The sequence below is a fragment of the Mustela nivalis genome (assembly GCF_964662115.1).
Source record: "Mustela nivalis genome assembly, chromosome: 7".
NCBI classification, from domain to species: domain Eukaryota; kingdom Metazoa; phylum Chordata; class Mammalia; order Carnivora; family Mustelidae; genus Mustela; species Mustela nivalis.
Genome location: NC_139026.1, coordinates 144,162,112 through 144,183,975, shown reverse-complemented (window position 1 = coordinate 144,183,975; position 21,864 = coordinate 144,162,112). Strand labels below are relative to the sequence as shown.

At 52.1% G+C, this 21,864-nt stretch overlaps 1 protein-coding gene and 3 long non-coding RNA genes across 5 annotated transcripts; 1 reads left to right on the top strand and 3 right to left on the bottom strand.

Annotated features, from left to right (window-relative positions):
• Positions 1–968: 968 nt before the first annotated feature.
• Positions 969–4,052, top strand: LOC309869649. The gene is made up of 2 exons (XR_014314305.1): positions 969–1,877; positions 3,988–4,052. It is a non-coding gene; the product is annotated as an uncharacterized lncRNA (long non-coding RNA).
• LOC309869648 lies at positions 3,327–6,076 on the bottom strand. Its single transcript, XR_014314304.1, has 2 exons — positions 5,200–6,076; positions 3,327–5,163 (listed from the first exon to the last, which is right to left on the bottom strand). It is a non-coding gene; the product is annotated as an uncharacterized lncRNA (long non-coding RNA).
• A 2,392-nt stretch (positions 6,077–8,468) lies between these two features.
• On the bottom strand, positions 8,469–17,180 carry KLF6 (KLF transcription factor 6). 2 transcript variants are annotated; one of them, XR_014314302.1, is made up of 4 exons: positions 16,804–17,180; positions 13,400–14,197; positions 12,037–12,160; positions 8,469–11,566 (listed from the first exon to the last, which is right to left on the bottom strand). XR_014314302.1 is itself a non-coding variant. In XM_082741082.1 (4 exons), the coding sequence occupies exons 1-4, from the start codon at positions 16,903–16,905 to the stop codon at positions 11,515–11,517; spliced, it is 852 nt and encodes a 283-aa protein (XP_082597208.1). In that variant the 5' UTR covers positions 16,906–17,173; the 3' UTR covers positions 8,469–11,514. The 2 variants fall into 2 exon arrangements, 1 of the variants encoding a protein (XP_082597208.1); XM_082741082.1 differs by having other exon boundaries at positions 13,624–14,197; positions 16,804–17,173.
• Positions 17,181–20,487: 3,307 nt separating this feature from the next.
• LOC309869645 lies at positions 20,488–21,310 on the bottom strand. Its single transcript, XR_014314301.1, has 2 exons — positions 21,199–21,310; positions 20,488–21,028 (listed from the first exon to the last, which is right to left on the bottom strand). It is a non-coding gene; the product is annotated as an uncharacterized lncRNA (long non-coding RNA).
• Positions 21,311–21,864: the final 554 nt, after the last annotated feature.

Genomic DNA, 21,864 nt, shown 5'->3' with positions numbered 1-21,864 from the left:
GCGCCCATCGGCGGTCACCAAGACCGCTGCTCCCTGCGTGACCCCTGTCGTGGCTCTGTTGTGGCCTCCTGCTGCAGTCCTCACCCGGGGCGCTCAGGGTGCGGGTCTCTTGCTGGAGCGAGGGTGTCGCTGCACAGGCGCGGCTCAAGGATCAGCCGCCTTGCCAGACAGCAGCGCCCGCACAAGGCAGCAGCGCCCGCGTCGGTTTTGACCTGCTCCGTAGCACGGAATCGGAGTCCTCTGGACGCGCCCGGCAACTTCGGGAGGTTGTCCTTTCACTGCTGCTCCTGGTTTTCAAAGGAGAGGCTGTAGTCGTTATCCGAGCCCGAGGAAACTGTGATGCCCTCCGCCCTCCAGGGTGCCAGGTCCAAGGGCATCCTCCTCAGGATGTCGCGTACGGTCTCAGGAACTGCCCCTGTCGGCTACGATTGGCTCCAGCATTCAGTCTAAAGCCAAGGGACGTAGAGAAGCAGCAGCAGCGTGGCCACTGGGGCACAGTCCTGCCTGCCGCCCGCGTTTGCCCAGGTGTGAGCCCCTGAGAGCCGCACACCTGTCTCCGGGAGCTGGGGGGCAGGTGTCTTCACCCCCAGAGAAGTGCCAAAGCCACCCAGCCAGCGGTGGCTGCCGGCCAAGCGAGCACCAGGCCTTCGGGCTTGGGCGCATTTTATTTGCTCCTGACATCTCGTGAAAGGCTGTTTCCCAGTGACCGATCCCCTAAATCGATGGAATAAAGAAGGGTCACCAGGGGTGCCTGGGTGGCTCAGTGGGTTAAGCCTCTGCCTTCGGTTCAGGTCATGATCCCAGGGTCCTGGGATGGAGCCCTGCATCAGGCTCTTTGCTCAGCACAGAGCCTGCTTCCCTCTCTCTCTCTGCCTGCCTCTCTGTCTACTTGTGATCTCTCTGTCAAATAAATAAATAAAATCTTAAAAAAAAAAGAAAAAGAAAAAGAAAAAGGGTCACTGAAAGGAATCATGCCAAACAAGAGAAAGTTCTATATAAGGACTTGAGACAAAAACAAGTGAGCCACCGGGAGAGAGGTGGCCCGGGGTTTGATCTCCTGCCACCTGCCGGGTTTGGGGGCTGCGTGGGGCGCGTGGGCACGAGCCCAGTGTCTACCACAGGCGGCAGCACCCAGGGAAGGCAGACGCGGAGCTGTAGACCCTGCCCACGGGTATGACATGATCCAGGTAGGGATTTGAACTCCATGTTCTCATCTCAGTCACTGGATCCTGGTGCCTAAACCTAGGCCAAGACGGCCTGCCCTCAGCCAGGTCCTGCTTGAACCGGGCATGTGAGCAGCAGGTGAGAAGCCATCATCTCGTGAGCCTGGGGGAAAAGAGGGGCTCACTGGTGGGATGGTGGAGAATATGCCTCAAAAGCCTGGAAAAGAGGATGCGGGAAAAGGAGCTGTGCTGCGGAGACAGGAGTTTGTGGGGTCTGTAACCAGCTGCCTGGGAACACCCAGCTTATTCCACGGTTTAAAAGGCTTTGCGTTGAGTTTAGAAGTAATATGTCAAAACACTTCATTATTTAAATTCGAATGACAGACGCAGAACCTGCTCTAATAAAGTTTCATTTTCGTTTTCCCGGAGTAGCTCTAGTCCCAGGCATGGGGCTCTCACTGGAGCATTTGGTGCGTTTGTAGGAGGGCTAAGTCCTTGGAGGTCACGCCAGGTGGAAAGAAGGGACCTGGGGTGGGTGACACGCCCCGTGAATGCTGCGTATTCAGAACCGCGTCCGCAGGTCTGCATATCCCCCATCATCTTCCTCTGACCTTCAGCTTCTCCAAGAGACTCTGTATCGATGGCGACAGGGAAGAGGAAAAGAGTGAGTGCGCACCGGGAGAGCGGCCTTCCTCAGACCCCTCTGGCCAAGCGGTGAGCAGAGATGTCTCATATCCTGGGTCAAGTGAGTAGCTGGGCTCCATTTAGGATTGGGTCTGATGCTGCTGGCCACAGGCAGGAAGCAGACTCTTGTTCCTTCATGTGTGGACCCGGCAGGTGCAGCACACCCACACTGGACACCCTCCCTGCACAAGGGGACTCCCGCTCTGGGGAGCGGGACGGAAAGTGAAGAAGCCCCTAGGAGGGGCAGATGTTGGACGTTCAGGAGAGCAGAGAGGACGCCCCAGGAGCACTCAGAGCTGGCCGTCCCAGGACACTCTCCTCCATGCCTGAAGCACCATCACACCTTGGGAGGGTGGGCAAGGCCTTCTCTTAGTACGATTCAACCAGCTCCCGGCAGACGTGAAAACAAATTCTACGTCTATATTGTTCGGGTCCCTCCTTGGTATTCAGTGGTGGAAACTCCAACACTGGTCCAGAGAGAAAGGCAGGCACCTGCCAGTCGTCCTCGGGGGCATGATTCCTGACAGCAGGGTCTGCTCCGCAGCCGGCGGGAATGGCCCGGGCGATTTATTATGGGATCACATCAACCGCAGGGCACTGGAGCAGGAGCCATGGGCACACAGGCTTACACATGTCCATCATCACTGCCAAACTAGCAAATATTCACTGAGCACTGACTCGAGAGGCAGTCCTGTGATTTGGGGGTGGCGGGGGACACAGATACACCAGCTTGGCTTTGAAAGGCTTAACTCTCCGGCTGCATATTTCAAATGAAAAGAAAAAGCATAGAGGTGCCTTGAACTGCGTATCAGATAAGGCAAATAAAAACAAGGCACAGAGAAGGAGACACCTGCGGACCGGCGTGGGCCCGGGGGCTGGTGGAAAGGGTCCGCTTCTACCCTAAACCTTGGAGAAAAGGGTCCAGACGCGGCTGTGCGTCCGTCTGTGGCCGCTGGGCCTCCGCGTTGAGTGAATGAATGAAATACAGGCTTTGCCCTCAGATCCTCCGTCCCTGGCGCACGTGGTCTTCAGCTACAGACGGGTGGGTCGATGGGGTGAACGTGAGTCTGACCAGGCGTCCACGCACACTTTGTGCTGGGGTACCTGCCGCTTCCGTGGAGTCTAATTCCTGACATTAATGAGAAAGCACACAGAACCGATCCTGATGGCCGGACGGGGCAGGACGGGTTGGCTAGCATTTCGCGCTCTGCTCCCCTCCCAGCCGGCCGTGTGGGCTAACGGACCGCGCCTCTGGTCTGGTGGGCAAGCTGAGGACGCCAGCCGCTGCCTGCTCGTCGCTGGTGGTTTGGCGTTTGAGGATCAAGGGTGAGCCATTGGCACATTCTTGCTGATCAGATTTGTCACCCGCATTGAGCTCGCGGGAGGGCTCCTTTGTCAAGGACGATGCCCAGTGACACTGACTTACAAACCAACAACAGAAGCAACACCAAAATGAAACAAAACGCCCCCCCCCCCAAAACCTCTGCAAACATATGGTATTTAATTTTTGCTTAAAGTCATAAAGGCATGGGGAAAAGCGGGTGAAAATAAAAAAACAAGTAAACATCAGTGAACTAAAATAAAACAAGCAAGAAAACAAACCAACATGTGTATCTGAATGTAAGTGTAGGAATTTTCATTGGGCAGAACATATGCCAAATCAGAGTAGCTCCGAGCAAGGAGGCTGAGGCTGGGTGATGGTGAGGCTTTCCAGGCCAGAATCCTCCCCGTCAGAAGGAACAGAGAACGTTAAATACCACAGTCACAAGAACCAGAGGACTTTGATGGGACACCCGTTTCATGGGAACCTGAGCACGGCCCACCCCAATCAGAACAACTGGACCGACCGGTCCTGGATTTATAGCCTCGTGTGAAATTCACGGAAACACCCGGGACTTCTGTGTTCTCTGTCTTTTGTCAAAAATGCTGTGAATTTAACTCACGGAACGTGTTGGTCAATTCCACTCTACCACTGGTCAGCATGTTCACGGCTTCTGACAGGAAAGTGTTTTACTCAAAGATTTGCAGAACTTCCTTCCTGTAAGGTTTCAGTAGCATGGCAAGAATTGCGAGAGGAAGCTCTGGTATTGATCACAAAAGCACCCCGAAAGCCTAAGGTTGTTCTTCTTCTGATTTACAGGAAAACCTTGTGGAAAGCAAACATGAGTGAAATTTGCCTAATGCAGAATTAAACAACAACAACAACAACAGACCCTATTTTTAAATAAAACCCGTGGGGAAAGCAAGAGTTATTTTCCCGATTGAGAAATAAATACCCACCAGACAATGAGTATAACCAGCGGCTGTGCATTGTGCCTGTCGGGTTCCAGACCCCGTGTCCGGTCCCTGCCGACTGGCCTGTTCTCTAGTCTTTCAACAATCCCAAAAGCATTTGCCTTATTCCCATTTTGGAGATGCAAAAAATAAAGTTTAAAGCGCTTAGGAAACCATCACACAGCCGAGAATTCATGAATCTTTTCGTTTGTAAGTTCTATGTGGGAGGGTCCGCCGTGGATTCCCCAGAACATAAGAGGATAAGGGCCCGGTTTTGGCAAATCAAACCACTAGAATTCCCTTAAAAAAGAAAGAGAGAGAGAGAGAGTAAAGAAAAGAGAAAAAAGAAACAGTAGTTCCTGGATTGGGTCACTGTTAAAAGTTTCCAAGGGAAGTCACAGCTTGAAGAAAAGGCTCCGGGGTATTTGGACAACAGCTTTCCCACGTTCTGGCGTGGTTGTGAGCTTTCCAGGTGCCGTCCCCCACCCCCCAGCTGTCACTGAGTCCTTGAATCCTTAAAAGGCAACAGTCCTGGTTACCTGGCACAGGAAGCTCAGTGGGTAGGTCGTGATTGATTGATTCATGGTGAGCCAGAAGTTGCTGGCGGGCCTTCCTCTCGCAAGCCCCATAAACTTTTCTAGTCACCATGGGACCGGAACCGGTTCCCATGGGCCCCCTCCTCCGGACATGCCTGAAGTGGAACGTGTTGCATCACAGCCTGGGGAAGCCCAAACACAGGGGGCCTGTGCCATGCGACTGTCCTCACGGGCTCAGTCAAGGTCCCTCACAGCTCTTGCTGCCTCCAACCATCAACCCTGCCAGGCATGGACAGTGGGGAGGTGGGGGGTGTCGCTGACAGCACGTCAGAAATACCGGATTTCCGTTGGCCTGTCGCCCACTCGTCCGTAGCCCCCTGCTGCCCGTCTCCATCTTCGGATGCGGCCCCACGCCAGACAGATCATTAAAACTCGATGGCCCTGGGTCCCTATTTCTAATCTGCAGGGAGCACCCACATTCTCTTTCATTCACTTTAACGAAATGACTCATCTATCTGCATTCTGCCTGCAGGCAATTTTACCAAGAAGAGTTAACTTTTTACAGTGAAAATACAGGCACACAGACGTCTCGTGACGAGTCGGCTCACCTCAGCTTTTGAGCCGTGAATAAGTGACCTGGTGAGGGAAAGAGGGCAAACTGTACAGGGACGAGGCAAGAGCGTCTCTGACGCCCATCCCTGCGGGAAGAGAGGGCGCGTGGCCCTCCGCTGCTGCTGAGCCTGACCCGTGTCCTGAGCTGCAGGAGAGGATCGGGGATGCCCGCGACGCTGCCTTCACGGCGACCTCACTGACAGAGCCAGCGCGGGCCATCGTCCCTCTTGCACATCTGGAAGGAAGTCTTGCACAACCAGAGTGAAGTGTGGCAACGTGAAACTGAAGAAATGGATGCGACAGAACCATGCTTTGTTGGGCCCGTGCCGAGCACCCCTAAACATGCTTGAGCACCAGGGTCTGCAGGAAGCCACGGAAAACGTTCATCTGCGGCATGTATAAGAGTCCCCGTCATCTAAGCAGCTGAACTGTTTAAAAAGTTAATCATTGTTTATGGCAGCCTTGAATTGGGGGCTCTTAATTTAAGGAACAAGTTCCAGATCCTACGATAGCTTTGCCTTTTGGAGGGTGTGGCTTACGTAAAGGGAGGTCAAGGCCTAGCACCCCAAGTTTGGAGGAACTGTCGGGGACATCGGCCACGCTAGACATCGACTTTTATTGGAAATCCTGCGGGGACTGCGCAGCCCAGCATGGCTCCTACCAGGACATGCGGTACCCAGACTCTTCCTCCTCTTTGTCTCTCTTCACCCGCAGACGTTTAGAGAATTCTCATTAAAATTACTTAGAGCGAAACAGAGAGACCATGTTATAAAATAAACCTAGTTAAATACACTTTGTTGTATTGCCTCATTTGTGTGATGCATGGACTTAATTTTCCTCTCTTTGTGTCTTAACTATGTACATGAGGTGATGCTTGCCAATTAATGCAGGATGTCACATCCCCAATTGCTTTCTCTATCTTCTTAAACATTAAAAATAAATACATGCCATCTGTCTCCTATCTTGAAAGCAATTCAAAATGGTTACTTTTGTTTGCTCAGGATTACAGCACAGTTTATAGCTTTAGTGCCTCTGAATTGTAGGCAAGTTCTGTCTCCATTTCATAAATGTAACTTCATTTTAAAGTGCATCCAATGGAATGAGCAGAAGGCTCTCATGAGAGCCTGGACAAGACAGAAAACAGGGGTGGGTGGTGACGGGAACCTTGCTCTTTGGCATTTGAGAGAGCTGGACCGAACGCTTGGCCCGCTGTTTCCTGGCTCAGCCATCTTAGGAAGTGAATGGCGACTTCGTGAAGCCTCAGTATTCCCTAACTGTGAAATGGGGTTAACACCTACTGTATGAAACACAGAGAGAGAGGCAGAGACAGAGAGAAAACACCCTGCCTACCCAACTCCCGGTTCAGGCACAAGAAACAGTAATCCTCTTCATCGTCACCCAAATTTGGGAGGGGGATAATTCAGTTGGAGAAGGAGGACTGTGGGGGAAAAAATAGCTCAGAGTAGCAGAAGGTTAAATCCTAAGAAAGGGACTACATAGGAAAGCTACGTTCTTTCTCCATAGCAATTAAAATATGAAGATAAACAACTCCACTGCAATTGCTCCCACTGCCCCTCCGTGCCCAGGTCCGCTGGGATGTGCAGAACATGACTGGTGCCTCGGGACCACCTGAGACCCTCTGGATCTGTCATGGCTACCATGGCTTTTTTTATTTAAAAAAAAAAAAAAAAAAGAAGGTATGCCATAAAGCACCAAACCTGAATAACAGCTATAATTAAAGGGGCAAAGGGTAATTTGAGAACGTTCCACTTTCCATTCTAAGTCAGAGCAACAGTACTTTCACTGTAGCAAAAGAGAAGTTCTCTAGATCTGGGCCGAGCGTTCTGAAGATGGTGAACGTGTAATTTGAAATCCACCCTATACTCACAGACCACAGAATTGCAGTGCTGTACAAAATGCCAGGCACATGTGACCCGGCCCAAAATATCTTAGCAATAAGAAAATTGAGGTCCAGTGAAACACAGCAAATTGTCTGGAAGCACCCGGCTCATCCAAATGGGAACGTATCCTTTCTTCGAGCCAGGTTTCAAAAATTTCGTTAAACACACTGAAAATTTTTCGGCTTCTATAAATACCCTTGGTTTACAGCTGATTCCTTACGGCTTCTAGCAGCCTTATTTGAACATAACTGAGCTGTGGGGCATAGTCGTTGCATGACAAAGTGGTCAAGTCTTACTAGGAGCTGAGAATGTATTATCAAGCCTTTATTTAGCTGTACTGTCAAGGCAATCCAACCATTAGTCATCTCGACATGTGCCTCGGAACACCACACACCCATGAGTCCTGGCAGAAATTGCATCTGCTTCCTGCCGCCTCCCACACGGCAACTCTGCAAATTGCAGATATTTTTACGGCCGTTCTAGGAAGAAAATTACTTAACATTCCTAATCTGGGGAGGCATTTAAACTTCCCCTCCCTAATTATAAAATTAAAAGCCAACTCGTGTAAAGTCTGCACATGTAGCAAAAGGACGACCCGCTAGGAGAGCAGAAGTGAGTGAGCGAGAACCGGGAACTTCCTGAAACGAACCAGGACCGAGGAAGCTCGGACGATCCAGTCATCCCCACACCTCCTCTTCTAGAATGCACATTGATTTCACCCTGTCACTCCCGAGTCTTGAGACGATCTGGAAGTGGACTTGCAGGCAGACTAACTAACTGGTACTCATCACACAGCAAATCCGAGACCAAGATTTAAAGCTACTCACAAGACACATTTCTGAAAACCAAAAGCTATTGTATTTGCCAACAAACCCTACATTTAACACATCCTGTTGGCCCTTAAAATTATATATATATATATATACATACATGTAAAATCATGTGGTGATCATGTAAACAATCTTCACCTTTCTGCTGTATTTTACTGGTCTGATCAATAAATATATATTCATAAACAAGACTAGGCTGAAGCCAGGGCTGACTTTTGGACCTGCTGCGGGCCCTTGGTCATTTCTACCTTCCTGAGAGTAACATCAGGTTCCTCTTTCCACATGAGCTCCCAGGACAGGCTGTTGAAAAGTCAGGGTTTCGGGAAAGGCAGGCAAGCGGCTGTCAGAATTGCACAAGCGATGTTTCCCAAGGAGGAGCCAGGCTGATTAATAGAACAGGAATCTCTTTCGACACCCCCGACTGCCACCACCCACCCCCACCCCGAAAAAGAACCACCAGACTCAAGATGCTGATAAGAATTCTTTTATGTTATTCCGATAAAAAATACATTCATACAGAAATATAACAATCTTGCAAAAAACAATTTCAAATAAAATCTTGTAAAACAAAATTTTACAAAAATCTTACAAAGATTCTTTAGCTAACAGGGTGCTTCAAAAAAAAAAAAAGAAATTTCACTAATAGAAATTTTTTTTTAACGTCAAGCAAAAAGTTTCTGCTTGATTGAGGCTCAGTTATCACCTGAACAGAATGTGATTCTTTATGTCCTTGCTTATTATGAAAATTACAGGCGTTGACAACATGGCACCAGCCTCACAACTTCATGGTGTTTCGTAAGGGAGACAAGCCAGTGCAAGTTGTTGTGGGTTTCGGTTTGTTTTTTTTTTTTTTTCCTTTTTTGTCTTTTGTTTACCTTCTTGCTTAATGGAATTGTTATGGCTAAGTAACACAGCAGGGCCAAAAAAGGAGTTTCCCCAAACCCAGCAAACCAAGTGCCTGGATTTGGAGTTGCCAAAAGAAAAGTGCATTTTCCCCTCAGCAAAATGAAATGAGCTCTTCAGGTAAGTGTATCCATCAGCCCAGATTAAAAAAAAAAAACAAAAAAACAAAAAAAAAAAAACCAGTTATGTGAGCTTTCCTCATTGCTCATTTCCAGGAAGATCAAACAAAATACCAGCCCAGCCAGACTCATATGTGTATATATATATATATACATATATATAAAGAAAAGATCCACACCCACAAGCCAGCAGCTGGATGACCTAGCAGCTGTCCATGCTGTGGTACGCCAATTCGGGGAAATTACTTGTTGGAAAAACTGGAAGAATCTATGTGCTGGAAAAAATAGCTTCATCTGCATAAAAAGTATTCTAAAAAAGACTCCCTGTGATTCCCTTCCTCTTAGGGTAGATGTTCTAATAAGGCTGAAATTCAAAATCAAACCCTTAGTGTGTCTGAGACCAATTAGTGGGCTAGGGTTCCCTCCGTGCCACTTTCAAAGGGCCGAAGGTCCCTTATTCTGGACCTGCCAATAACGATGAGCAAAGTCAGCAGTCTGAAATAGATTGGATGCCAAGGATCTGTAGCAAATCATTAAATTACAGATAAAGCCTTTATAAAAGTTACGGTTTTTACTTTTACCTCCTTTATGGCCATTCTGAAATATTTCTTCACAGGCTGTGGAATTTTCTATCTAAACATTCTCATTTCTCCTTAAAAAAATATTTATATATTATCTATATATATGTATATATATACACACACATACACACACACATACACACACTATACACACACATATACATACACAAGAATTCCGCCCACTTTTTTAAAAAAAGTAATATACTTTCTGTATTACCGACAGATAGCTAGATAGATATGTGGAGCTTGTGCCTTTTAAGCAAATACGTTAACATTGTTTCTTTATACTTCTGTATCTTTAATATGTGTGAAAATGTTACATATTCAATACAGCCGGTGTGTGATCTATACAATTGTTGTGCAAAGTCTATATGAAAGTCTCATGGTGGCAGAAATGGTCCAATTTCCTAATTATCATGTGTTTTCCACTTTAACACTGAAGTCAAGTTGTCTAAAATATCGAGTAAATACTGACTTGTTTGGGGAGTTTCATCTCTCTGTTTGTCTTTGTGAAGGAGGACTTTAAAGAGATTTTTGTTTCTGTATTATATAGTGATACAGTACAATGCCAGGTGAGAAAAGAGCCTTAATAAAGCATGCATCACCCAAACCCCTGTATGAGACCCCCAAGGAAGGGGCCACTTGCATAAGGCACCATTATTAAGATCTACAGTGCATTAACAGCTAGAAAACCAGAAATTAGTCCTCAAGGCATAAATAAGAGAAACTTAGCTGCATGAGAAAACAGTTTCTAAGCTTTAGTGGTTTTATCCACCCAACGGAGAAAAATTTTAGGTTCTTAGTCTAATGCAACATTAGACTAGCAATTCCCAGCCCTAGCATTCTTGATACCCAACATATGCCCAATGTCTTCAAAGGGCATCAGGAAATTCTCCAAAAAGGTACTTCAAATTCAGAATCATTTAAAAAATAACCCTACGCTGCACAACGCCTTTCTGAAAGGGAGTGTTGTGAAATCGCTGGGGTAGGGGGAGGTGGGGAAGAGTTGTGTATCGCCAGGCCCAGATGGCTAGGGAATCACTGAATTCGACCAATCCTATCTTAGCTGCTCAGTAACTGGAACCGACATTGTAGTCCTGATTTAAGAATGGAAAGCAGATAGTTCCCCAGACCATGCATTACTTTTTGTCTTATAAGGAAAAGTTATCAATGTGTTATATTCGTAAATACACAGCTTATACGACGGGTAACAAATGAGCTCTGTTGTAGCAAGTAAACAAGCTACTTGACACATTGCACTTTTTTTTTTTTTTTCGTAGCTGCACCAGACACGGAAAGTTCTCTCACACGGGGAAGGGGCTTCCCTCCCCACACCCATCCGCCACACCGGGGGTCTTGACCACCCACGCCCGCCCTCCATGTTTTCCCTTCTTCTTTTTTTTTTTTTTTTTTAACATCTTTTTCTTTTTACCCCCATAAGGCGCAGATCCCCACCCCCCAGGAAATGATCGGTGGTCATCTCATCTCGTGGGATGCTCCTCGCACACACTACACTCAAACTCCGCGCTCGCTGCCTCTTGCGGTCTCGCCACCGCAAGGGAAAAAGACTCTTTTGCCCCCATCACACAGTCAGTAACGAACAGACCCTCCGCAGACAGTCAACCCAACCAGTAACATTCTCAGTGCACATGCTCACGGCAAAGGCTTAGGGACCACTCGGAAGACAGGTACCCATGGCGAGTCCAGGGCCACCCAAACACCACACACCGCGGGTGCTCCGCCGCTTCTGACATGACGTTTTCGCCCTCGAAAGACCTTCCAAGTCGAGGTCCTGGAGGCAACTGGGTGGGGTGCAAAATGGCATGCTTTGGCTGGAACGCGCACCCTCCTTCCACGGCTGTCTCTCAGCCTGGAAGCCTTTTAGCCCGCAGGATTCGCCGCTCTGCTCCCTCACAGGTGCCTCTTCATGTGCAGGGCCAGGTGGTCGGACCTGGAGAAACACCTGCGGAGCAATCGGCCCCCGACAAGTTAGGTCCCCGCCTGGCGGAGCTTACAGCCCTCCCGGCCCAGCGGGGAGTCCACGGAGTCACGGCCATTCCCGCTCGTGCTGCCGGGGCAGGAAAGTCCAGCGCAGGGGCATGCAGAGGAGGGACTCGGTCCGGCCTTTGGGGGAATCTCACCTGACCTCATTACTCAACCGTCTAGGCTGCACGGCTGAAGGCCAACCTCCAGAAGGTATGAATGAAATCACCCTATGCTCATGCACCCAGAACCTGGCTCTTCCTAATTTGGACAAGTGGCAGATTACAGACTCTCTGAGAAGGTCCCAGGCAGGAGCGCGGGACAGGGAAGCGCCCGCTGTCTATGCTGCGGCCTGTCCCTCCCGGAGAGGCCATGCTCAGTCCCTAGCTTTGTGCACGTACCTGTCCCCCCCGGAGAGGCCATGCTCAGTCCCTAGCTTTGTGCACGTACCTGTCACAGTGAGAACATTTAAAAGGCTTGGCACCAGTGTGCTTTCTGAAGTGTCTGGTTAACTCATCGCTTCTTGCAAAACGCCACTCACACCCTTCCCATGAGCATCTGTAAGGCTTCTCTCCTGGGAAGAGAGCACACGACAGGCACACCATGATTTCACTGAACAGGAGGAGGTGTGCGGCGACAGAACACACAGAAGCAGTTGGACAAAAGTCAGCTCATTTGCCAGCTCGGGGGCCCACCTTGGTTAGGGCTCGAGGGGACACGGGGGGCGGGGGGGGCTCCTGACCCAGCAGCCCTGAGCTTCCAAGCGCTGAGGACGGACCCCGGCCGGGCAGGGCCCACGTGACTGTCCTCGGCGTTACCGTGTAAGAATGACAAATACTCAGACTGGTGAAATACTTCTGAGGTGACGTGTCAGCCCACTGGACCCACAGCCCCGGCGGGGGCAGGGTTTTATTGCTCTCTCCATGGAAACGGTTTCTCTCAAGCACTTATTTTGTTCCTTACTCACTTCCCTGTGGAATGAGGCTTTGTACTTTCCTCCGGGAAACGACATTTCTCTAAAACTGAGGTCATGAGTTTCTGGGAAACCCCATCCTTGGGCCTTCAAAGCACTTTCTAAATGACAACTGAGCGACCCAATCGACCTCTTCCATCGGGCAGACGACAAATATGAATTCACTAGAAGTGCTGCCTGAGGAGATTCGACATGTTGCCCCAGCCAGTGTCCGAGTGGGCCTGCGGGACAGACCGGGGTGGCGGGGAGACTGGGTCCCGACCCTGGCTCTGCAGGGGACCCCGACTTGAGGTCTCAGAGGTCCTCTCTCATCCCTGTCCCGGGGCAGGTCATTGCTGACGTGACTCCACGTGCAAGACCACATCCCTCCCCGCTCGGGGATGTGTGCGACCCTTCCCCCAGCCACCCCAGACCCTCCCAGGAATTTCATCTGAGGGAGGTTCATCTGAGTTGTGGGCTTTCACTACAAAGAGGTTTTGTTTTGTTTTAAAACTGGTAGCAGAAAACAAAGGCCACGTGATGCCCAGAGGACGTCTGAGGGAGCACCCAGGGATCGGCACTGCTTCCCGCTGAGCGCAGGGCTCCGGCTCCCACCCCCCTCCCCCCGAACCCCCCCTCCTGCCCCAGGACACTCGCATGCGCCACGGCCCCCAGCCAGGCCCCCAGCCAGGCCCCCAGCCAGGCCCCCAGCCAGCCCTTCCCCCACCCTCGAGTCCCATTTCCGAAAATCGGAGGTAACTCCGTAGGTCAGGATGCCCGGAGCGGGCACACAGGCCCCCCGGATGACCAGGAAGGTGGGAGCGAGTGAGGGATGGGGTGTAGGGGGAGAATAGGATTTACCTCAGGTGGTTAATCTGAAAGTCTCGCCCTTGCATCGGGCACACACGTCCAGTCCATGAGCTCCTACTCTGTCCTCCCCAGAGACCCAACTCTTTTGGGGAAGCATGAGGTGAGGATGTGTCTGCTCTGCCAGCCTCCTGCGGAGCCCCGGCCCCCTCCCAGGGCTGGTGCACTTCAGTGGCGCCCACCAGTGGCCCACCTCCCGCGTCGCAGGAGGGACTGACCTGTGTGAGTGCGCTGATGTGCTTTCAAGTGGGAGCTTTTGGTGTAAACTTTCCTGCAGCCGTTAAAGTGGCAGCGGTGCACCCGCCTCCGGCCATCCGGGGAGGCGTCCCCGCTGCCCTTGTCACCGGGCTTTCCCGCGGTCCCACTGCGCAGCTTCCCGGGGGGGTGCAGCTCGCCCGGCACGCAGCCCCACAGGTGAGAAGGCTCCCTGCTCAGTTCTGGAGAAGACGGGGGCGTGGAGGTGACAGAGTTGCTCAGGGTGCCCGAGTTGACTAAGACGTCGCCGATGGGGTCGGAGGTAAACTTTGTGGTGGGAGAAAGCTCCTCGGAGCTGTCTGAGGACTCGCTGCTCACGTCGGAGTTCAGGCTGTTGGTCTCCAGGTTGTAAGCAAAGCCGGGGCTGTTCAGAGCATCCTCGGGGGGACTGGAGGAAAGCTGCAGGTCCGGGTCCTCCTTTTTCTCCCGAGCCAGGATGATTTTGGTCCACAGATCTTCCTGGCTGTCGAACTTGATTTCGGAGGCTGACACGTAGCAGGGTTCGCTCTGGAGGTAACGTTCCAGCTCCAGGCAGGTCTGTGTGAGAGGAACCACAAGAAGACACGTGATCGTGATGACGACTAACAGTGGAACTGAAAGCACGTTTCCAAAAAACATGCAGGAGTCAAGGGCAAACAGAACGTGGCCGTGGTGCTGTAAGAATCGCGTCTCTAGGAGAGCGAGAGGAAAGCTGTTTCTAGGAAAGGACATATGCAATCAGGAGAAGGACCAGACGTGGATACCTCTCCAGGCCTTTCCAGGTTGGACCAGCGGCCACAAGGACCGAGGGTCACTAGGCCACCTTTGTCACAGTTACCAGTGTTGACGTGACTACAGAGTTTCTGTAAACCACACAAAGAAAACCAGCCTCAGGCACATGCCCCCCGACAGGTTTAACCAGATCATCTGACAGTCTCGAGAACCATGTGCTTTAAGGAATGCTCGGGCGGCCCTCCTTTCTCACGCACAACACAGAAAGGCCGCACTGCACGCGAGGCAATGTGTTCTGACATTGCGTGTGTCTTTCTTTAGAGACACAGCTGAGAGAACAGGGCCACACTCCGCGAGCGGACGCAGCTAGCTGAGGGTCCGCATTCAGGGACATCAGTGGAGCTGCGGAGAAACCACCCCGTTTCCTGTACAGCCCCGACCTAGGAGGCTTTCAAAGAATGCCATTGGCGAGTGCTGCGGGGCCGAGCTCGCACACAACTTTAATGACTTCCACAGTGGTCAGAGAAAAACAGGAGCCGCAACAGTAATTCCAGAATGGCCATCTGCTATTGTAAACCATGCAGGAGGGAAATTCCTCCCCGGCCCTGCTGGGAGTCCCACAATGGACCCGAACTTTATCTCCTGGCCAAGAGTACAACTGTATGAGTCATCACTCTGTTTCTTTCACGCAATGCCAAAGGAGACTTCCTTTTGAAATTCTGACCAGCGGCCAAAAAAGGACCCGGTTCAAGTATACATGCAGTGTGTCACGGACAGTGCCCCTCCCCAGCCCCACAACCAACCTTTCAAGAAGCTACAACTGCCGACAGACCAGCAGCCCCTCTCCCCACCATCTCAAACTTTCTAGCCACTGGAAAAGAAAAACGGTAGGAAACATTTTAGGATTAAATTATATCTGCCCTTATCTTTACTAGGATCAGCTGCCTGTATGTCCATATAAGCTGTCCATACAAACGTGACTCTACAGACTTAAATTTCTACGGCAAACTCTGCTCTGGGCAGCAGATCATTTTCAGGACTAGCGAAGCCTACCCAAAGGGCTCATGCTTGCTTGCTTACTTAGCAAATGCTCCTGCTACAATACAGCACACACCCTTCCCCCTCCCCACAGACTCGTCACAGAGCTAGCATGAGCAAGCAAAGGGGAAAAAAACAATGATTGTTTTCTCTTTACCCCTAAAATTAGACGTCTGAGTTACTGTGCATACGGCAGGGTTCTGAGAAACAGTATCTGGAGGAGGGCAAGGTATTTTACTGACGTGCGGAGGAGAAAGGAAGGCACATTTACCGAGATCTTGTTAAACTTTAATAATCTGGCTAATTTAAAATCTCCATTATGCTGATAAGCACTGGGGACCAAAACGCCGCTCTCTGAGAGCTGAAACGCCTCTGAAGGCGACCGGGAGCTCAGCCTGGCTTGGGGCCCAAATCCCAAATGCCCGAAGGAAACTACTTAGATCCATTTCAATCACGTCCTAGGGAGCAGCTTCTTTAGGAGGAAAAGGGGGGAGGGGAGAGGAAGGCAGGACAGGGCTGGGAACAATTAAGCAGGCATGTGAAGGTTGCAACACTTTGCACTTCATCCCTTTTGAAAGCTTTCTAGGCTTGGAGACGCACAGAATATATTTGATCTGCTAATTCACTTTGTGACAAAAAGCAAACAGCCTAGCGGGGCAGAGGGACAGCCCCATCCCTCCTTCTATCTTCTTCACGACAATGGGACAAGTGTCAGAGTCTCTCTGCCTTCAGGCAAGCCCAAGGAACTGGGCGAGTGGGGGGTTAACTTTCTGAAACGTCCAATGTCAAAAATTCCAGTTCTACTAAAAAAAAAAAAAAAAAAAGGCCGGAAACCGAGACTCTTCTCAAACTCCGACTTGAAGCCATTTGGACGGGCTCATTGTCATATGACTGATAAGTCACTGGTTGTGCAAACATTGTTGGCTTTTTTTTTTTTTTTTTTTCTGGTTGACAAAAGCAGCAGGTAAGAAAAACAAGGCAGAGCGACACAAATCGTAAGGATCCCCAAGAGGAAAAAGAAACTGGAAATGACCTAATAGAGAAAAAAGGAGGTTTCGGTGGTGACATTTTTAATAATAATAATAAAAAAAAATGCAAAAACCAAACAAGAACAAGAACAAAAACAACTCTCTGTGCAAACACCAAAAAAGCAAAAAAACAAAAACAAATTCCCCATTTAAAAAAAAAAGAAAAGAAAATCCGTGGCCGCGCAGGGAGCCCCCGCGAGCCGACCCGCCGCGGGGTCTGCAGCTCCAACAAGGCAGCGAACTTGTGCCCGGCCGCGCGGCGGGGACAGCGGGGACGGCGGTGACAGCGGCCCCGCGCGCCGTCGGGGGCCCCGGACGGCCGGGGTCGGGGCCGGGGCGCCCCGGGGCCGGCGCCGCGCCGGTTACCTGTTGCCAGTACTCCTCCAGCGACGGCAGCGCCGAGAAGTAGCCGGTCTCGTGCACGATCTGCAGCTCCTGGAAGATGCCGCACATGGGCAGCACGTCCATGTCGCGCGCCGAGGGCGGGCGCCGCCGCGCCGGGGAGCGGCGGCCGCGCGGTCTGCGGTCGGGGGCGCCGCGGCCGAGCCTGCGGCGCGGGGCCGAGGGGCGCACGGCGGAGCGGCGCCGCGGGTTCGGATCCCGCCGGAGCCCGGAGACGCGCCCGCGAGCCCGCGCAGGGTCCGCCGACAGCCGACGCACTGCCAGCCGAGCCCCTGCAAAACTTCCCTCTTCAAAGCTCCGCGGCCGGCCTCCCCCTCCTCCCCGCCCGGCTCCCCCCACGCCCTGCCCCCCACGTGACTCGGCCGCGCCCGCCCCGCGCGCCGCCCAATCGCGCTGCGCCCGGCCCGGGGGCCGCGCGCCGGTGATGTCAGCTCCGGCCAATGGCAGGCGCTGACTCACAGCGGCCCCGCCTGGCGTGACCGAGCCTCTCCATCACGGCCCTCGCCATTGGCTCAATTCGAACTTCAGGCGGCTCTGATTGGAGGGCGTCCTCGCAGGCTATTTTTAGCAGGGTATATAAGGCGCGGGCCGCCTCGCGCCGGAGGAGTCGGCGCTGGGAGGTGCGGGCCGAGCGGCTCAGTGAGCCCGCGGCCGGCCGGGGGACCCGCTGCTCCGGTCCGCGCCCGCGCCCGCGTCCCATCCCCCGGTCCCCGTACCCCGTGCCCCGTGCCCCGGCTCGGGCGCCGGCGCGGTCGCCCCGGCCCAGCGCGCGGACCGGCAGTCGCGTCCGCGTCCCCGTCCCGGTCCCCGCGGTTCCGGTCACTCAGCCCCCGGCCCCGACCCCGTCCCGAGTCCGGACGTGCGTCCCCGTCGCGTCTCCCGGGCCGGTCCCTTCGGCCCCGTCACCCCGGGCCGGTCCCGGGCCTCCGGCCGAGCGGCTCCGTGCGCCCGGCTGCGGCCGCGCCGAAGGGAGCCCGCGGGGCCCCGAGTCCCTGTCCCGCCCGTCGGGGCCGCGCCGCTCCCCTCCCGGCCCTTCCCCGCCTCGGGGCGGCCGGCGGCCGCGGCCTGCGCTGTTCGCTCCGGTCGCCCCCGCCTCCGGCCGCGCTGTCCCCGCCGTCCTGCGCCCCAGGCTCTGCTGTCCCCAGCCCGTCGCCCCTCCGTGCCGCATCCTCTGTCCCCGCCGTCCGCTCCCTGCAGCCCCCCGCCCCCGCCCTCCGCTCCGTGCCCCGGTCCCCCCTCGGTCACCCTCCACCCCTCTCCGGTCTCCTCCGTGCCCCGGACCTCCCACCCCCAGGGCTCAGGCCCGCCCTGCTGGTGACCGCTGGACGGGGGGGACAGAGCCATGTGTCGCAGGGACCTGCCCCGCTGGAGGGACCCGCGTCTCCCCTTCCCACTCCCCCGTGCGCCTCCCAAACCGCCTCAACGGCAGAAAAAGGGTCCGAAAGGCCTGGACGAGGGATGTTGGGTCCCACGGCTTTTGAGCGAGGTCCTTTAGGGTCAAGTGTAGGTTTTACACTCGGATTCTCTGAGAGAGAACGTGCACCTTTAAACAAGACATGCCTGGGGGTCTGGGGGACTCAGTGGGTGACGGTGACAGGTCGCCTTTGGCTCAGGTCATGATCCAGCGCCCTGGGATGGAGCTCCGCATGGGGGTCCTTGCTTGGTGGGAGCCTGCTTCTCCCTCTCCCACTCCCCCTGCTTGTGCTCGCTCTCTCGCTGTGTCTCTCCCTGTCAGATAAAGACATGAAATCTTTAAAAAGAATAAAAAATCGAAAAGAGATGCCTTATAACTGGTTCTCCGTAGCGTCCCAGGCTTAGTGCCGCTTCCATACCACCTGTGCACTTGTTAAAAACACCATTTTCGGGCTCCAGCCCCCAAACTTACAGAATGCGGAGCTGGGGTGGGACAGGCCGGTCCCAGCCACGGTGTCTGAGCGAGCGCCCTGCCAGGTGAATCTGCTGCCCACCCAAGTTTTGCCAACCAGGGATTGAGAACTTAGAGCATCCGTTTACTTGTTAGGGACCCGCCAAAGGCCTCATCCTGGGAAGATGCAGGCCGACCTCTGACTGGGAGGAGTCTGTTACCCTCGGAGCTGCACTCTCGGAGAACCCTCAGCAAGGTTACCAACTAAGCTCTTCCTCGGAATGTGCAAACCACTTAAATTAGGATGGTGCTGACATTCAACGTGTTTTTTTCCCATATGAATTATGTCCTAAAATATACCATAATGTTCATTTTCAAGAAAAATGCCAAGACCACAAAGAATGTGCATTTTAAAATTCAAAATGGAAAACTGAATTATAACTAGTAGTTTCATTTTTATCTCAAGATAGACTTTAATGAATATCCTTTTGAAGTTTTTAAAAATGTGACATGTAAAAGGATTTTGAGGGTTAGATTTTCACACGTTAGAGCCGACTAGAATATACCAGAATTATGACCCAGTAAGATTCTAGGCAGGGAATCTGAAGTTAGAAAAGGTTATTGGCTCATTGGAGCTATCACGTGGTCTGTGAAGATGATCCACAATTTGATTTGTCATAGATGATCACTGGCCTGTGTTCCTGTCATTTTCCCGAGAAACAAAGAGGATGTCTAGCCTTCTGCAGGTGAGACATGTACCTTGGGTCTATTTCCAGCAGCAGAGATGGTGTGACCTTGAACCACCCATTGGCTGAGCCAACCTGGGGACCAGCATCTGGTCATATTTGAAATATGGTTTCAAGAGCGTGGTTTTGTTGGATTTCCTTAGTAATGGGCAGCCATTGCCAAAGGAAGCAAGAATCTGGGGAGTATACAAGTGACCAAAAGCCGGCATCCCGGCCTGTGGAGGAAAGTCCGGGGAAGGGAGGGAAGTCCTCCCCAAGTCCAGAGAAGGGAACAATGTATATGGATGTCCTGGTTACGGTGCCTCGTGTACCTTTGGACCATTAACCATTCATTGTTTTAATAATTTTCCTTATCTGCGTGCCTATGGAACGTAGATTTGGACCTCATTTGGACAGATACACTCAAAATGGTGATTTCAAATAAAAACAACAACAACAACAAAAAACCCGGTATAAAAGCAGGATCTGTAGACTGGTTTTCAAAGAGAAGCAGCGCTGTGACCTCCCACCGCACCCGTGAGCCATCCCGCTTCTGTTGCTCAGCTCACGCCTGTGCCTGGCCAGGTATTTGGGACTCTCCTACGGGTACAAAATCGGCACAGCTCCCTGCCGCGGGGGAGGAGGGAGCTATATAGGAAGGGAGCTGTCTTAAAACAGAGGCAGTTCTGCGCCTGGTAGAAGCAGCTATTTGGTGGGCAAGCAGTGTCAGCCTCCCATGAGAAAAAAGTCTGCTTGCGTGGGATCTGAGTTATACCAGTCACATCTGACTTCTAAAAGCATGAGCACTGAAGGCCAGAGTCACTGGGGCGGGGGCGGGGTGGGGGCGAGTGGGACGTGGCAGTTAGACTCCAGCTATCCTGCTGCATGTGTGGCCTTGGTCGCATCCTTTATGTAGGAGACGGAAATGGCTGTTAGAATCCATTTGGTAGCATTGAAAGATGATGCCTTAAACCCCCTGGTTGATGATAGTCATTTCATAAAATGAAGGCGTGTTTCCGTTATCCAACCCCCATTTGTCTGCCCAGTTCGCTGTTGACACTTGTTTTATAAACCCCCACGCCTTTGTTTTTGTTTTTATTTGATTTTATTTATTTTTTGAAGGTTTTATTTACTTGACAGAGAGAGAGAGGGAGAGAGAGAGCGAGCACACAAGCAGGGGGACCAGCAGAGGGAGAGGGGAGAAGCAGCTCTCCGCTGAGTGGGGAGCCTGACGTGGGGCTCGATCCCGGAACCCTGGATCATGAGCTGAGCCGAAGGCAGAGTCTTCACCGACTGAGCCTCTCAGGCAGCAACACTTTTTAAAAGACAGATGAGTGAACGTAGACAGCAGGATGAAATCACCTATGCAGAGCCCATAGTCAATCAGAGGCAAAGCTGGGCCCACAGTGAGGTCCAGTAACTGCAAAAGAGCTTCTTTGGGGGCACCGGCATGGCTCAGCGGGTGAAGCACCGGACTCTTGGTTTCAGCTTGGGTGTGCTCTCAGGGTTGTGGGACTGGGCCCCACACAAGGCTACATGCTCACAGGGAAATCTGCTGGAGATTTTTTGTCCCTCTCCTTCTGTCCCTCTCCCCATCTCTCTAAAAATAAATAAATAAATAAATAAAATCTTTAAAAAAAAGAGCGTCTCTGTCTCACCCACCCCACACTGCAGATTCTCCCTCCCTCCCACCGCTTCTCGCTCTCCAAGCTGTGGAGAGAAAGTGCTCAACTCCAGCTGGTGAGTGTGGCCCTTGGTCTTCTCCGTTACCTTCTGCTCATCTGTTCTTTCAGCGGTCACACTGCCCACCGCCTGCAGAGGCTCTGGACCCTTCCCTGGGGCCGCCCCAGGCTCTCCGCACTCTGGGAGGAGAGAGGAGTCTGACCCCGTAGCAACCCGGTGCCAATTCCTCATTCTCCCCACCCACGCGCACACCCTCCTCCACTTCCCTCTCTGGTCACACTCGGGTCGCACTCAGACATTTCATGCCGCTAAGTTCCCTCTGCCACATTTAGAAAAACATGGTTTAAAATCAAGTTTGTGTTTTAAACCTAACTTTCAGCGTAAAGGTGTATGGGATGAGAAATAAGCTGTTGGTCATTTTGATCCTTCCTCTTCTAGATCATTCAGGTAGGGCTCTTCAGAGGAGTCTTACGAAGGCTGATTCAAGGGTCATCGCGACAATGGCCCCCAATGATACTGGCGGATGCTCTGTTGGACAAGAAGCTGCTTTTGTTTCATTTTGGTTTTGGTGTTATTACCAAAACATCAATTGCCGCCTGCCATTAAGGTAAAGATTGGCTCCTTAAAGAACTATCAGTGCTGAAAATAGCTAATAAGGAAAGTTCTCTATTGATAGTTTTTAATAGATGTTCAACTTACGTTATGAACATAGGGAAGGTGCTCCGTGCTCTGGCCTCGGTGGCATCAAAGGGG

Excerpts from the sequence above, each read along its gene's own strand:
- KLF6 (XM_082741082.1), bottom strand. The coding sequence starts at position 16,905 with ATGGACGTGCTGCCCATGTGCGGCATCTTCCAGGAGCTGCAGATCGTG. Across the intron at positions 12,161-13,623 it reads ACATCAGCGCACTCACACAG|GAGAGAAGCCTTACAGATGC; the intron begins GTCAGTCCCTCC and ends CTCTCTTCCCAG. Across the intron at positions 11,567-12,036 it reads AAATGTTCTCACTGTGACAG|GTGTTTCTCCAGGTCCGACC; the intron begins GTACGTGCACAA and ends ATTGCTCCGCAG.